General features: G+C 39.5%; 1 protein-coding gene across 2 annotated transcripts in view; it reads left to right on the plus strand.

The window, feature by feature from the left end:
- The window catches only part of LOC116273200 (LARGE xylosyl- and glucuronyltransferase 1-like), a 45,285-nt gene extending 34,204 nt beyond the window's left edge, over window positions 1-11,081 (plus strand). The window contains exons 2-4 of one of the 2 annotated variants that reach the window (XM_031662176.1): window positions 3,505-3,617; window positions 6,107-6,232; window positions 7,700-11,081. In XM_031662176.1, the coding sequence (XP_031518036.1) occupies window positions 3,505-3,617; window positions 6,107-6,232; window positions 7,700-7,711 (251 nt within the window). In that variant the 3' untranslated portion in view covers window positions 7,712-11,081. The other variant, XM_031662175.1, reaches the window with a different exon arrangement.
- The last annotated feature ends 6,099 nt before the right edge of the window (window positions 11,082-17,180 follow it).

Genomic DNA, 17,180 nt, shown 5'->3' on the forward strand with positions numbered 1-17,180 from the left:
TTTTGAAGTAGTTCATAATCTTAAAAATTAAAGTCACACAAAAGAAAAGACTGGCTAACAGGGAGAATGATCCTGCATTTCTGCATTCAGTCATCTGTTTTTTAGACAGGATACTTTTCAAGCAACCTGGCAAATCACATCTGCCACTTAGGACTTGCCAAGTCTCACACCATTTAAAAGCATCAGTTCTCAGCTTGGTCTCCAGAGACTCATAGATTTATCCTGGACCTCTCTAGAGGCTTCAAAATGTGCATTAATGTATTTCATGCTTGTTTCTAGCTTCCCACCGTCCCCCCTCATTTTTTTAATACATTGGAGCATCTATCCAACCTAATTATAATTCATTTTTGTAATAAGATTAATGAAATTCTCTTTCTTTTTTTTTTTTTTCTTGAGACAGAGTCTCACTCTGTTACCCACACTGGAGGACAGTGGTGCAATCTCAGCTCACGGCATCCTCCATCTCCTGGGTTCAAGCTATTCTTATTCCTCGGCCTCACGAGTAGCTGGGACTACAGGCGTGTGCCACCACACCCGGCTAGTTTTTTTGTATTTTTAGTAGAGATGGGGTTTCGCCATGTTGGCAGGGCTGGTCTTGGACTCCTGACTTCAAGTGATCCACGTACCTTGGCCTCTCAAAGTGCTGGGATTACAGGCGTGAGCCACCACGCCCGCCCGCCCTTTTTTTTTTTTTCTTTTTTTGAGATGGAGTCTTGCTCTGTTACCCAGGCTGGAGTACAGTGGCGCAATCTCGGTTCACTGCACCCTCTGCCTCCTGGGTTCAAGCCATTCTCCTGCCTCAGCCTCCTGAGTAGCTGCGATTACAAGCACACACCACAATGCCTAGCAAATTTTGTTGTATTTTTAGTAGAGACAGGGTTTCACCATGTTGGCCAGGCTGGTCTTGAACTCCTGACCTCAAGTGATCTACCCGACTTGGCCTCCCAAAGTGCTGGGATCACAGGTGTGAGCCACCATGCCCAGCTTCATTCGTATTTTTGACTGGAATATAAATTCTTAGTCACCAGTGACTTACATAACTATATTCTCTTGGTTTGTAACTTTCTAAATGTTTCTTTTCTTTCTACCCCTCTCCCCATTGTTTATCTGAGTAAAACAATCAGATAAGACATTTATGGTGAACAATTTCCACTGTGTACCTTCCTCCCCAACCCGGTGTTCAGTGACATCACATTGCTAGCTTGAAATTAGCCATGACGGGAGTGTTTACACCTTGACAATTGGCAAATGCTACAAATCTGGCCCTTTTCTTCCCCCGGAGAGCTGATGGTTAAACATTACCAGCCTACCACAAGAGCGCTTGACAGTTTTCTGAGCTGTGCAGGGCAAGTAGCATTTTTCTCATTCAACACTCGTAGAAACAGAGAGTCAACGAAAGACAATCTTGACCTGAGTCCCATGGTCCCAAAGTGACATTGCTGGAGCTGTGTAGTCTATGTGGTTGAGTGGAAGAAGCCCTGGCTTTGGAATCAGGCAGATCCGAGTTTGAATCTGACATAGCTACTTTTGAACTGTGAATTCACAAGTATGTGATTTAGCCCCCTCAGTTTCCTCACCTATAAAATAAGGACATCAAAGTCTATCTTATAGAGATCTGGGGGAGCATTAGGGGAAATGATATGTCATGTAAACCTAACAAAGCACAAAGGACCTATGCAGCAGATATAATTTGTCCATCAGACTTACAAGTTCAGATCTCTGTGTATTAGCCCATTCTTCCCATAACCATATAGACACTGTTCTTTTTTTTCAACTCTACCTGGCCAACCACCTTTCACTAAATGGTGAATATGTCTTTTCTCCAAATATGTGCCACTGGAATAAGTAAAAAGGCTTAGAGTTGACATGTGTATGTGATTTGGGGAAATCAGTTTCTTTCCTTGAGTCTTGGAAATGCAGGTACTAGGTTTCAACTAAGATCATATTTCAACTGCCTTGAGTCTTCCCGACTGACCATTCTGCTGAGCTAAGCATCCTGAAGAGGACTGATTTGGGGGCCTGTGCGTGCTACAGTTCCCCCCACCAAATTGACTGCAGTGGCCTGCAGGGAAATTCTCTTGGCTCTTTGTGTTCTATGCTCTGGGCTTTTTCTGCTTGCTCTAACTGACCTGATGGTAGATAGTTGCTTCTCAGCCATTCAGCTAAGCCTAAATGTATTTTTCTTTTTTAGATTTTAACTGATGTATTTATTTTTTGCCTGAATAATACATTTAGCTGTTTTAGCTTTTTTTTTCTTTTTTTTTTTTTTTTTTTTTTTTTTTTGAGATGAAGTCCTGCTCTGTCACCCAGGCTGGTGGAATTCAGTGGCACGATCTCAGCTCACTGCAATCTCCGCCTCCCAGGTTCAAGTGATTCTCCTGCCTCAGCCTCCCAAGTAGCTGGGATCACAGGCATGCACCACCACACCCAGCTAATTTTGTATTTTTAGTAGAGACAGGGTTTCACCAAGTTGGCCGGGCTAATCTGATGTCAGGTGATCCACCCTCCTCCCCTCCCAAAGTGCTGGGTTTACAGGCGAGAGCCACCACTGCACCCCGCTGTTGTTTTAGCGTTTTAAAAAATACAAAAGGGTATCGACAATGGGAATTTCCCTCCCTAAACAACCCTCCATTCACCCAGGTCCCTCCCACAGAAAGTAACCAAGAAAAGATATCAAGAAAGAGGAACCGCCTCTTATTATTCATTTCTTATGAGCTTACAGGCTTCTGGAGCTCACCTTAAAGACCCGGCGTGGGTGGACCAAAAAGACCCCCTTGAAATCAGGAAGACTGAGACAGGCCCATGTGGCTTGTCAGTAATCATCAAGCAAATTGGCAAAGCCATACCCAGAATAAAGTCACAGAGGAGCTGCTTTTTGTGTGTAGGGATAAATGGTATACGTCGTACAAATTCCACCTATCAGCTCAACCTAGTAGGTGGTCATATCTCTGGGGAAAAACACAGGAGAACCTAATATCTATAAAGAATGTGCTCTGTATCCAGTGCAGAGCTAGAATCTTTTTTTCATTATTGTGGTGAAATATACATAACAAAAGTTTACCGTGTTAACCATGTTTACACATATAGTTGAGTGGCATGAAGTCCATTCACACTGTTGCGCGGCCACCACCACTGCCCGTCTCCAGACAATGCTAGGCTCTCCCTGCCCTCCTCACTTACTCCTTACAACAGTCCTTTGAGGCCTGCATGACCAGTCTCCATACAACGAGGAGGTCCCAGAGAGATGGCTTCACATCTCTATCAAGTAACTGGTAGGTCCTGGGCTTGAACCCAGGCATATTCATCTCCAAAACAGGTGCCCCATACTGTGGAGCCTCACTGGAAGAACTTTTGGAGGGAAGATTCATCTGCAGCAGGGCATAGGCCTCTGCATAAGACAGTCATCCCCGAGAGACTGTGGCTGTGCTGTGAGTAGGCATGCCTAGGTCTCCATCTTACTTTCTTATTTTTTAATTTTCTCTTTTATCCTGTGCTGTTGCCCAGGGGTGATCCTGTTACTTCTGGATAAGCTGCGGAAGATGAAATGGGAGCAGATGTGGAGGCTGACCGCAGAGAGGGAGCTCATGGGCATGCTGTCTACATCCTTAGCTGACCAGGTGGGTGGCCAGGTCCGAAGGTGCAGGTATTCCTGAGTGCGCTGGTGCTGTTTCTCAAGGAAACTTAAAAGTCAATCGGTCTGAATGGTTTTCTATGTGTTGTGTGACCCTGTATGCTCTGATACAGCTGCCTTATTCTTTCCAGTCTAAGACAGCAGCTCAACTCTTTAGTGCCTTCCCTTGTTCATTCATTTGTTGGTTCAGCAGACTCGCACTGAGTACTGTGTATACCAGGAGCCGAGTTCAGAAAAAGGATGACAGAGATAGACGAAGGATGCAACACTTGCCCTCATAGAGCTTACTGATGCAGACTTATAAGGAGATGTTGATGCCCTCTTCATCACCAGGTGGAGTGCATAGGACCTGCTCTCTGGGACCCCAGAATGCCACAGCGTATTTCCCAAGCAAGATTTCACTTGCCTTGCTGGCAAACAGAATCTAACTGTTTTTTGTTTGTTTGTTTGTTTGTTTTTTTGAGATGAAGTCTTGCTCTGTCACCCAGGCTGGAGAGCAGTGGCACAATCTCAGCTCACAGCAAGTTCCGCATCCCAGGTTCACGCCGTTCTCCTGCCTCAGCCTCCTGAGTAGCTGGGACTACAGGCGACTGCCACCACGCCCGGCTATTTTTTTTTTTTCTTTTTTTTTTTTTTTTTTGTATTTTTAGTAGAGACGGGGTTTCACCGTGTTAGCTAGGATGGTCTCGATCTCCTGACCTCGTGATCTGCCCGCCTCGGCCTCCCAAAGTGCTGGGATTACAGGCGTGAGCCACCGTGCCCAGCCCCAAGTCTAACCTTTAATCTAAGCCTTTGACTTAGATGCTGCACTAGTGTCCCTTTACTCAAGGGAAATGCACTTAAATAGAAAGGATAAACTGCCAGGAAACCACCTTGCTATGTAGGCAGCCTCAGAAACTCCACCAAACTGTTAGCAAATATTCATTTTTATTTATTTTTATTATTTTATTTTATTTTTGAGATGGAGTCTCGCTCTGTCACCCAGGCTGGGATGCAGTGGTGCAATCTCGGCTCACAGCAACCTCCACCTCGTGGGTTCAAGCAATTCTCCTGCCTCAGCCTCCCAAGTAGCTGGGATTACAGGCATGCGGCACCACACCAGGCTAATTTTTATACTTTTAGTAGAGACAGGGTTTCTCCACGTTGACCAGGCTGGTTTCGAACTCCTGACCTCAGATGATCCGCCCGCCTCAGCCTCCCAAAGTGCTGGGATTACAGGCATGAGTCTCTGCACCCAGCCAACAAATACTCATTTTGTAAAAACCCATTCCTCATGTTGACGTCTTAGGAAAGTCAGAGGGCTCCAGTCTTTGACTTTGAGTCTACCAGAATCACTTTTTTAAATTTTCATCTTCCTGTGGCACTGATAGCTGTCTTCAAGCACGAAGATGATTTCTCTGAGTTTTCTGCATTTCACCCTTTCTTTTTCATCCAAAGAGCCAGCTCACTCTGCATGTTTTTGTTCCAAGTGCAATTTCCTGGTTCGTCGAATTTGCCTGCAAAGTTTCATAATACGGAGGAAACAAGAAACCCTGCATGATTACTTTACTATTTTTTAAAGCATTATTATTCAGTATTTTCCAAGCAGCTAGAAACTGATTTCCTTTTTCGAACATGAGATAGAGTATAATGAATGAGTTTAAGAAAAAAATAATACCCAGGTAGCTGTTTTAAACCTGAGGGGGAAATCGTCCACCAGCGTCATATTTCAAGTCGGGTCACCGTGACTTGAGCATGTCCCCCAAAGCTAGCAATTGTGTGCCCGTGTCCAGTGAGGATAGTTTATTCAGCCATCTTCTGCCACGAAGGCCCATAATTCACCTCCCGGCGCCACCTGTCAGCAGCTAGTTAATAAGTATGGCCGGTGCAAGAGCTTGGAAAAGAGCCCAGAAAAGGTAAAACCTCCCTAGACAAGTCAGAGTTGGATTTTGAAACGGAGAATGCATATCCTGGGCACCATGGCCTGCAGAAATCCAAGGAGCATCCATCACTGAGTCCACCGCAGGCCCCAGGAAGCACTGCTGAGAGGGAGGATCTGTAATTTGTCTCAGTCCCTGAATGAGTGGGGCTACTTGTCATCATGCAGTTTCCTCTCCAGGAGGCTCAGGATGGATAACACAGGGCTCTTGCCTAGGAGGCCAGAGGGGAAGGAGACTTCATTTTTCATATGCCAGCAAGGGTAGGGAAGACACCACATGTCTGCACGTGTGAGCTCACTGGATAGGGCTTTATGAGACCAGCAGGACTCTGGAGCTTCCAGTCAGCCTGGGGCATTCCCCAGTCTCTATCCAAACATTATTGCTTGGTTCCTAGAGATAACAGGCAAGAGAGATGCCCCACAGTGCGAGCCAGCCTGTGTTCAGAGCAGGCGGTTCAAGAGAAGCCCTATCACAGGGGATGCAGTGCCTTGACAGCCAGAATGGGCAGCTGGACCATCCGATTGTCTTGACTGTGTCTTTGGCTTTCATCCCCCAGGATATTTTCAATGCCGTCATCAAACAAAACCCCTTCCTTGTGTACCAGCTCCCCTGCTTCTGGAATGTGCAGCTGTCGGACCACACCCGCTCCGAGCAGTGTTACAGAGACGTGTCTGATCTAAAGGTAGGGTCAACACAGGCACATCCCCGGAGGTAGGGTGAGGTGGGCTGAGGGGACCTCTCAGGGGCATGGATGGCTAGGAGATTTATGTGCGATGTGGTGAGAGAGATAAGGGCACAGGAGACCAGAACGAGTATGCTTTTCATCTTTGTGGGGTGTTGGGTTTTTTCCACCCTTATTTGGGCTTTCTGGAAAGCCTAAAGCCTCCTGGCATAAGAACCAGCTTGTGTGGTTATTATTCTTACCATCTGCTGCTGGCTCTTTTGGTTCATGTCAGCTCCCCACATCTATTCATTCAACTCAAGCAAAAACATTTATTGAGGGCCTGCTCTGCCAGGTGCTGTAGATGTGGATGTGAATAACTAACCTGCTTCCAACTCATGTATGGCTTGGAGGAGGACAGAAATGTGCAAAGAAGTAGGTATTTAAAAAAGGACAAGTGCTGTGACAGGTGTGGGTGTGTGAGTGGGGGAGATGCAAGCATAAATGTCTCATTCTTCCTCACAGAGGGGGGACAATGACAGAAAAAGCCTTCATCACCACTCTGTAGGTACCAAACACTGTGGATGGACCTGGCTATAGAAAGAGGAAGAAGACAGGGTGTATTAGTCATCTACTGCTATAGATAATGCTGCATAACAAGCTTTCTGATAGTGGGCTAAATCAGTAACCATTTATATAGTTGATGAGTTTATAGGCTGGTTGGATGGTTCATTTTTTTACTACTTTAACAGAGTATCTGTGGTCTGCTTCAGATGGGACAGCTGGTGACTGGGGCAACTTGGCTGTCCTCTAGTGTGTCCTCTGTCCCTTCAGCAGGCCAGTGTGGTGTCTTCTCATGGTGAAGCAGAGGTGGCAGAGGAAGCCTTAAGACACAGGAGGCAACTCTGAGTCATGGTTGCTAACATCCCTCATTGGCCAAAGTAACCATATGGCTGATCCCGTATGATTACTTTGAGTAAGGAGTGTGAGTTAAGGAGTGTGTCAGAATTCCCTCCCTACAGTGGAAAGAGTAAAGAATTGACCACATCTATTCACAGAACTATTCACACAGAACAAAGATTTCAACACAGGCCTGTCTGACAGCAAGGGCATTTGCCTCTCAGGTTGTATCACGGAGGATTTAGATACATGCATCCTTAAAGAGTTTGTTTCATATGAAGTTTATATCCATTGCAAGTTCTAAAAAGGAAAAAGGATTGCAAAGCTGGCTTCTCTAATAAATTAGTCTTTTCTACTTGGCTTCTGATCCATGTCCCCATGTGGGTATTATGTCTTATTTATAGTCATAATGCATGTTAAATGTGGTTTTCTGCTTTTCATTTGTTTCATATCATAAGCGTTTTCTGGGTCAACCACATGGTGTTAATGAACATTATATCCAATAGTTAATAGACTATTACCTACCCACTCCCTTGACCTTAGTTGTTTTCAAATTTTCATAAATATAACTTATATCTTAATTAACAGGTTTGTCCATGAAGCTCTTCCCTCCAATATTGTTGTAGCTCACCTTTCCAGGCGAGAGGCAGGAGGCTGTGATAGAAATCAAGCTCTTTAAATTCTCTTTAATAACAAGATTTGATGAACTACTGGGTTGGTGAACACTATTGTTGCTGGAGGGTGATGTGCCCAGAGAGGGCATGGAAGCTCCATACTCCCCTCAGCCCACACCCCTATATTTTGCCCTATGTACCTTTTCTCTGTGACTGTTCCCAGGTTCCATCATTGATAATAAACTGGTAAATGTAAGTGTTTTCCAGAGTTTCAGGAGCCATTCTAGTAAATTATGGAACCCAAGGAGGGGATCATAGGAATCCTTGATTTACAGCAAATCTGTCAGAGGACAGAAGGCCGGGACTTGCAGCTGGCATCTCAAGTGGGCCACCTCATGGGACTAAGCCACTAACCCATAGCATCTGATGCTTTTGTCAAGGAGGTAGTGTCACTGTTGTATTAAAGTATAGGGACCCAGCTAGTGTTGGAGAACTGGTCATTGTAGGAAAATAACCCCACAATATCTGGCATCAGAAGTCTTCTATGTGAGAGTATAGAAAAACTGGTTTTTCTCAATAGGTAGCTGTATAATTTATAGTGCAAACAAGGGAATGCTATCATGGGTTACAGAGGGACAATAGGCCAACAGGCAAAACATAGAATTATTCTGTTGACATACTATACATAGGACCTTAAGCCCACAGGAAGAAAGACCTCACATAAAGGCCTCACATAAAATCAGGATCCACAAAGAGTATTATCCTCGGTGGATAAACAGTTAATAAAACTCAGAGTGTAGAAGAAGACAGTAGAGGTTGTTGTCTGTTTCATCCTTGGTTTTAGGTAGAATAAGGGGGAAATGTTTCCTTTGAGATTTTATTTTAAGCCTATGCCTATATTATTTCGGGGGCTGAAATTACATGTGTGGGAGCAAAAATGGAAAGAAAAAAGTAAAAAATTTGCCAGGTACCTGGCAGAAACTAACATAAATCTGATCTAGAAGAATATTCTTAAAAACAAGTCTTCAAAATTTTTTAGGGGAAGTTACAAGGAAAGCAAGGTTCTCAGTTAGGAATCACAAAACGCATAAGGAAGTAGGCTACCCTGAGAAAGTGCAAAAACTGAAGACTGGAGTTAAATCTGAAAGACTGCAAATATTGGACTTATCAGATATAAAACATAAGTATTTTTACTTACATGTAGGAATAAAAAATGAATACTGAAAGTAGGATGAAGGAATAGTAGATTCTCAAAAAAATGAATAGCCCTTTTGGATTAAATAGTATTTTTAGAAGTGAAAGATATAATTATTGAAATTAAATGGATATGTTAAGCAATAGCTTAAACACAGTTGAAGAGAGAATTAGTGAACTGGAAGAGGTATAAGAAATTACCCAAAATTCAACACAGAATGAAAAAGAGATAGAAAAACTGAGAAAGAAGCAAAGAAATTGGGATATGTCTCATTGGACTATCAGAAGGAGATAATAGAGAAAATTGGAAGTGAGGCATATCTTAAGTATGCCAAGAAACAATAACAGGTTGTATACCTATAAGAATAATCTTTCAAGCATAAGATAACAAAGAGAATTTTCTGCAAACATGCAAAGAAACTTCTAAAGTATTGTCAGCCTTAATAACGAAGAGATTCTCTCTAAAAGAAAATTATATTTATTCTGGAATAGTGCATTGCAATGGGAATATACATGCCATAGCAAACTATGTGCATACCCAGGGAGGTAAAGGAAGAGAAAGGTTTTTAAAGGAAAAATGAAGAGGCTTTTATAATTGGAGATAATTATCTTTGGCCAAAGGATCAGTAACAAAGTTGACACCAGTCCAAGACTGGACAGGCAGTTGCTGGGCAGACATGCCTGCCAAAGTTTTTATTTTGTGTGTGTAAAGTTACGATGGCATTTGTGCAAGATTGTGGTTTTCACGGAGTCTTTTGTGATCATTCTCGTTACCAGACACTTATGGATGAAAAGCCTATCTCCATGGCCTTCCCGGTTCTGTTTGTCAGGGTTTTGTTAACACAAATGACTCCATTTTTATTTTGGCAACATTCACATTTCACCCTTTTGATCAAGATGTTTCTCCAAAAGTGTCACTGATCAATCATCCTTTAGTTAGGTTTTCATGTCTTTCAATGCCAGGATGGACCTCTCCCAGGTTTCTGGTCTTGTTTCATATTGGAGAGAATGAATGGCAGCTAGGAGTCAATGTCCAAACCTTTTTAACCACATTTGAGCTTAAGTTTAAGCTTGAGGAAGTTTAAGCGTGGTGCTCCCTGGCTGTCTACTTGGAGTCTGTAATTAAGTTCAATTTTGTCTGTTCCATAGGCCTATGTTACCATCTCAAAGTGCTGGGTTAGCATTATACTGTTAGGATTTGTACTTCTATAAAAAACTTGAACAAGTAACAGATACAAAATTAAAGAAGAAAATGCAAAGTAAAATTAATAGTGATGTGACAAGAACAATTTGCATAGGGACTTTGAGCAATAAACCTAGGCTTTAAAGACAACCAATTAAATAAACAAAATGACCATTAACCTACCAAGTGAAAAAGGTGGGTATTATTATATCATTATGACATAGAGTCTTGTTCTGACATCTTGCAAAAAGCTATCTACAGCATGGAAACAATCAACTCTTATCCTGGTTTGCAGTTTGAATGTCTCTGGTAATGGCATCGGGCAGTTTAGTGAACTTTGTGTGGCCCAGACATCAGGCATGAGACTTATTTCTTAAAATTCATCTAGTTTCAGCTTATAGGGCTTCCAAAACACAGAAATTGCCATTTTTGGTAACTGCATGGAAGAAAGTAGGATTGTAGAAATTTAGAAGAGTTCTATAGGCAAATAACAAATAGCAAATTGCTGTATAGGCAAATAACTTGAAAACAGTGCACACAGCTATCATCTAATAACAGTTGTATTCTAGCTTTTCTTTAGCAACATAACTCATGTCTGCATTTTTTTCTTTAAATCATAGCCATATGGTAAATTTTCTATTTTGTTGTGGTTCTCTTTTATTGATGGGCATGCAGTGAATGTTTCTTGGAAATGATCAATTTTTATTAAAATATTTCTGGAAGAAAAAAAAGAAAAGAAACATAACTTTTTCTTCCTACGGTGATATTGACTTTTCCAAAAATAGAGTAAGACAAATTTGTTTCTAAAATAAATTTAGTTTTTATCAAATATTGCCTGCAAGAATAGTGATTTGACCACAGAGTAATCTCAGATCTAAAAACCTTTTGAAGTTAAGCTGGTGGCAAGTGCCTGTAGTTCTAGCTACTGGGGAGGTTGAGGTGGGAGAATTGCTTCACCCCAGAAGTTTGACGTTACAGTGAGCTGTGATTGTGCCACTGTACTCCAGCATGGGTGACAAAGAGAAACCATGTCTCAAAAAAAATAAATAATAAACATAAATAAAAACTTCTTGAGGTTAATAAGATAACCCAAGACAGACTTTAGGTTATACTTACAGTCCTAAGATTCCTGGACCTGCCAGGAATTGATAATTTTTATTCATTTACTATAAGGCTGAGAACCCTAGAAGTCAGGCAGTTTATACATATTCTCAGATATGACATTTCAGTCAAAGCCTTGATAATATAACAAATTGTTTCCATTGTATCCTGCTATAAAGAGAGGGTAATTTTTTTTTTTTTTTTTTAATGGAGTCTCACTCTGTCACCCAGGCCAGAGTGCAGTGGTGCAATCTTGGCTCATTGCAATCTTCACCTCCCGGGTTCACGTGATTCTCATGCCTCAGCCTCCTGAGTAGCTGGGCTTTACAGGCATGTGCCACCTCACCCAGCTAATTTTTTTTTTTTTTTTTTTTTGTATCTTTAGCAGAGACAGGGTTTCACCATGTATGCCAGGCTGGTCTCAAACTCCTGGCCTCAAGTGATCTGCCCACCTGGCTTACAGACATGAGCCACTGTGGCAAGTGGAGAGAGCAAATGTTATTGAACTTGTACAAATAACCATATTGCCATAAAAATAAGAATACTCACAAAAACTCTCCAAACTTTGGAGAGATAAAATTGGAAGAAAAAGGAAATGCTTCTACCTTGTTCACAAATGTATAGTGTACCAAATTGTTGTGTGCTATAGATAGCTTAGGGAAGAAAATTTCCTTCAATCTGGAAAACAAAACATTTAAGTGAAGAACTAACCGTGTTTTAAATAAAAGTCAAAAACATTATCAGTTACTTAATCTCATGCAGTTTATTTTTGTTCTGCTTGAGCTTGATTAGTAGTTTCATAAATTCATGTTTCTTCATTAGAGTTCTCAAACATTTGCATTTAGTCCATTGATCTTAAAGTTATTAACCTATATCTAAGAGTATTTGTTGGAGTCGCTTCCATAAATTTGTTTGCAAATGCCTTTAAAGAAGAATTCAAAACAATAGCTGTGAATAAAAACTTAGAATACCCATGGCTAAAAATCTGATGGGAGTTCATTATAATAAGCAATTAACATGGAAATTTAGTTATTTTTGTGCCACACGACATCATGTCTAGAATTTTAACTAATGTCATATTAGATTTTTAAGAATTTTATATAATTTGGGTACATACCCATAAATGTAATGCAAATATCTAGCATCACTTATTATTTGATAGCATTTAGCATGCAGTTCACAAAATAAGACTAATCATTTAATATTTCTACAAGATAAGAGATACATTCTTTGAGCCTCTCCAGAGGTCCTTCTGGAAAATCCAAAAGTTAATTTCAGGTCAATAAAACTTAAGTTAGAATTTTGATTCAGGGAACCCTGCCAAAGATTTTAAAAGGTTGAAAGCACTTGATGAGACGTTACTGTGAAGTCATAGTCATTCATGTACCCAGAGCGATTATCAAAAGACAATACGGAAACTTACGTGGAAGCTTAGTGCTTTCAAAACTCCATTTTCCTAAGTAATCAAATACTGAAGAAAGATAACACAGGAAATTATATTGATAACATATAAAATGTTTGTTTCTCAGGCCAGTTACTAAAACGGTGAAAAACAACTTCTGCAGGTTGATTGCTTCTCCTTCTGAGAAGCCAATGTATAGTAGATAACCAGGTAGTCGACCTGATGAAAAGGGTACTTGAGTTTAATCTGACACAGAAGGAATGGGTCCAAGGTTATGAGTGCAGACCATATTATACAGGAATGTAAACAAGAAAACTAGCACCTTGAGCAGGGGAATACATGGCCCTTAGTAATAGCATGGGAAGTTTCTTGGTTACATGGGATAATTCAGACATGTCAAGAAAAGGCAAGGGTACAAAATCAAGGTATACTGGCGAAAACATTGCCTTTTTAGACCTTCAAGATAAACTTTTTTGTTGTTTGTTTGTTTTTGAGATGGAGTCTCGCTCTGTCCCCAGGCTGGAGTGCAGTGGCGCAGTCTCAGCTCACTGCAACCTCCGCCTCCCGGGTTCAAGCGATTCTCCTGCCTCAGCCTCCCAAGTAGCTGGGACTACAGGTGCATGCCACCACACTGGCTAATATTTTGTATTTTTAGTAGAGATGAGGTTTCACCATGTTAGCCAGGATGATCTTGATCTCCTGACCTCATGATCAGCCCACCTCTGCCTCCCAAAGTGCTGGGATTACAGGTGTGAGCCACCACACCTGGCCCAAGATAAACATTTAATGGACAAGCTATAACAGCAGAGTTAGAACAGGTGGTGGGGGGTGGGGGTGGGGGTGGGAAGTTACAGGAAGGAATGGAAAACTTAAAGGAGAGAGTTATCCCAGGCCTTTTCAACGGTAGAAAGAGGACGAGCAGAAGGCAATGATGTAAGACCTGAAAATCACATGCAGCAAGATACAGCAAAAGTTGAACTTCTGAGAGATGAATCTGAAAAGCTTCCAGAGGAAAACTCTACCTCAAGAAGTGAAATTACCATTCTAAATGAAGAAGACAGCATTTCTTTTTCTTTTTTTCTTTTTTTCTTTTTTTTTTTTTGAGATGGAGTCTTGCTCTGTTGCCCACACTGGAGTGCAGTGGCACGATTGCAGCTCACTGCAACCTCCATCTCCCAGGTTCAAGCAATTTTCCTGTCTCAGCCTCCTGAGTAGCTGGGATTACAGGCATGTGCTACCACGCCTGGCTAAAATTTGTATTTTTAGTAGAGATGGGGTTTTGCCATATTGAAGCTGGTCTCAAACTCCTGACCTCAGGTGATCCACCTGCTTTGACCTCCCAAAGTGCTGGATTATACGTGTGAAGAAGACAGCATTTCTGACCTGAAACTGGGGAAATTAAATATATCTCAGGAAGAAATTTTGCGGAAATAGAAACTGCACTTCAGAAGATGGCAGTTAAACAGATTTCAGAATTAAAAATTATAATCTCTTGGGGTTTTACTAAGAGCAGATCAGTACCTCAAGAAAACTTTGTTCTAACATAGGGGATGAAATTTTTAGTTTTGTTTTAATGTATTTTGTTGATAGCAAAGCTCAATCTTTAGGAAGACTTAGAAACAATTCCCTTCTAATTACAGGCAACTTGATCACACACACAATTTCTTTTATAAATTCATCCTTTACAAACTTTATCATGACTTACTCAGACCTTTCACAACATGCTTAAGCTTTCTGCTGTGTTTACTTTCTCTTTATTAAATAACCAGTCATTTTACTTTAAGACAAAAATTTACCACATAAGATTCTTTCTCATAGAAAATTCTCCTTTCTTTTTAACCGTCCTTACCAAAAATACATCCTTATATCCATAACTTTCTTCACATTACTCTCCTGCTTACTGATTCCTATCTTGTTTCTATTTCTTTTTTAAATTTACTTTTCAAGGCAACCTTTAAGTAACCTCTGAACTGGACAAAATTATTCTATTTTCTCAATAAGGAATATATTTTTTATGCATTGTAATTTTGCTCATCAAAAACACATCTTATTTTGGTATACTTTGTGATATGGTTTGGCTGTGTCCCCACCCAAATCTCGTCTTGAATTGTACCTCCCGTAATTCCCACATGTTGTGGGAGGGACCTGGTGGGAGATAATTGAATCATGGGAGCAGTTTCCCTCATAAACTTCTCATGGTAGTGAATAAGTCTCACGAGATCTGATGGTTTCATAAGAGATTTCCCTTATTGCTTGGCTGTCACTCTGTCTTTCCTGCTGCCATGTAAGACTTGCCTTTTGCCTTCCACCTTGATTGGGAGGCCTCCTCAGCCACGTGGAACTGTGAGTCCCTTAAACCTCTTTTTCTTTATCAATTACCCAGTCTCAGATATGTTTTTAACAGTAGCATGAAAATGGATTAATACACTTTGTATACAGAATTATATATACATTAATTAGGATTTTATTCTTAGTAACCTGAATTTCTAGTGAAAATCTAGGAAGCCAAAATTTTGAATTCTTTGTCACATGTCAGCATTTTATAATAAGAATCGTTTCATAATTTTTAGAAACATGTTTTAATAGACTCAAATATATTTAAGAAGCCAAAAACAACTTTTATTTATTTATATTCAGCAATTTGTTCTTATTTTTATGGAAATGACCCAGACATTTGATGAGTGTTTATTATTTATTATAACATAGCATAACCTTATGATTTTAAAGTATATGAAAAGTTATTTTATAAACATTTATTCCACATTCCATTTATTCTGAATGTTTATTTTATAAACATTTACTCCATTTACATTTACCTGATTTACTTATTTTTAACAATTCACCTACATTGCTTATGAAAACTGAAATATTACACAAAGCAAATCATCATTTCAAGTTATATTACTGTTAACCATTTTTGTACTTTGTGAATACCAGGTGTTTGCTTAAGAACCTGAAAGTAAAATACATGAGTATTTTGCGTATAACTCAGAAGCTACAACTGTTTTTATTAAACCAATAATATTAAATTAGCCCTACTTATCAAAGAGTTACACAAAGATTATTCTGTTTTCAAGTTGAGTTCATAGTTTCATGACTTTAAAACATGTAGCAGAAACAAATACAAAACCCAGCCAAAAATGTATGCTACCAGTTTTGAAGATATTTGTATTTTTACTTTACCAGTGATTTAAAAACCAACTTGTTTATCAAAGTTTTATTTAAGTCACAGGAACTAAAAGGCATTTGGGTTAATTACTATGTATTTTATATGTGTGATAATTCATCTAAGCCAATCAAAATAAAATTTCTTAGATTTTTTTTTGACCAACTGTTCCACATTTTACTATGTAGATTATAGCATAACATATATTATATAACATAATGTGTTATATAGTATGTATTATTCATATAACATGTTATATAACATGTATTCACATTATGTTATATGAATAATATACTATGAATATATTTCATTATACATTTTATTATACATTTCTAAGATTTTACTATGTAGATATAACATAACATTATAAAACATAAATGTTACATAATAACATGTATTCATGTTATGTTTTATGAATATTATTCATTGTTATATTAACATAATATTCATTGTTATGTGTATTATTCATATATAATATAATATAATATGATAATGTTATATAATAACATGTATTATTATAACAACTATTCCAGATTTTACTTTGTAAATACATCATATTATATAACATAATACCTGTACATGTTGGTAACCACACCTAAACACATAGACACACATACACAAAGATCATACACAAAGATCTTACTGCTTTTATTTTAGAATTTTAGCCATGAGATAGTAATACAAATTTACCTGTTTACAAAACAACGGTTGGATTCAAATTATGTTTCCGACAAAACTGGCACCTTTTTACATGGCTAAACTTTATTTGCTTCAATTGCTAATCTAATGAAGGCTAACAATTGAATGCTATCAAAGCAATTGAATGGATCGAAGTTTTGGGTAAAGCAGTTTGGTTTTTTAAAAAACCTCTTTTACCTGTTTTTGTTTGCTTTCTTCAGCTTCAAATGAGTTTACATTTTAGCTGGGACTGACTGAATTGTATAAGAAAAACAAAATCTCCAGTGGCCTTGAATTAGTAACACATTTATCTTTTGTTCGCTGATCCCCTTTGCTAGTCAATGGTTATGGGGAGGCATCTTAACAAGAGTTTTGTTTTCCAGCTATTTTTTTTTAACGGCCTCTGTATGGCAGACACAACAGTTTTTATGCTGGAAAGAGATACCTTGTATTACTGCTCTGACCTCAAGATTTTGACCTGAGAGCCTAACCTTCATAATCACTTATCTAATTTTTATTCTTTTAGGCTGTCAATCCCCTTAATTAAGTGCTCTAGCACCCTAAGCAATTGGTAGCCAGGCAAACCCAAATTTACATTTGCAAAAGATGTATAGGTTGTTGGTTACTGTGGAGCTGTTTAATATGTAAAGCCATTTATTTGAAAGCCCTTTAACACTTTTTTGTTTTTAATCTTGGCTAGAATGCCATAAGCACTGAATTTTATCTCAACA

The sequence above is a fragment of the Papio anubis genome, unplaced genomic scaffold (genome assembly GCF_008728515.1).
Source record: "Papio anubis isolate 15944 unplaced genomic scaffold, Panubis1.0 scaffold461, whole genome shotgun sequence".
Classification (NCBI taxonomy): domain Eukaryota; kingdom Metazoa; phylum Chordata; class Mammalia; order Primates; family Cercopithecidae; genus Papio; species Papio anubis.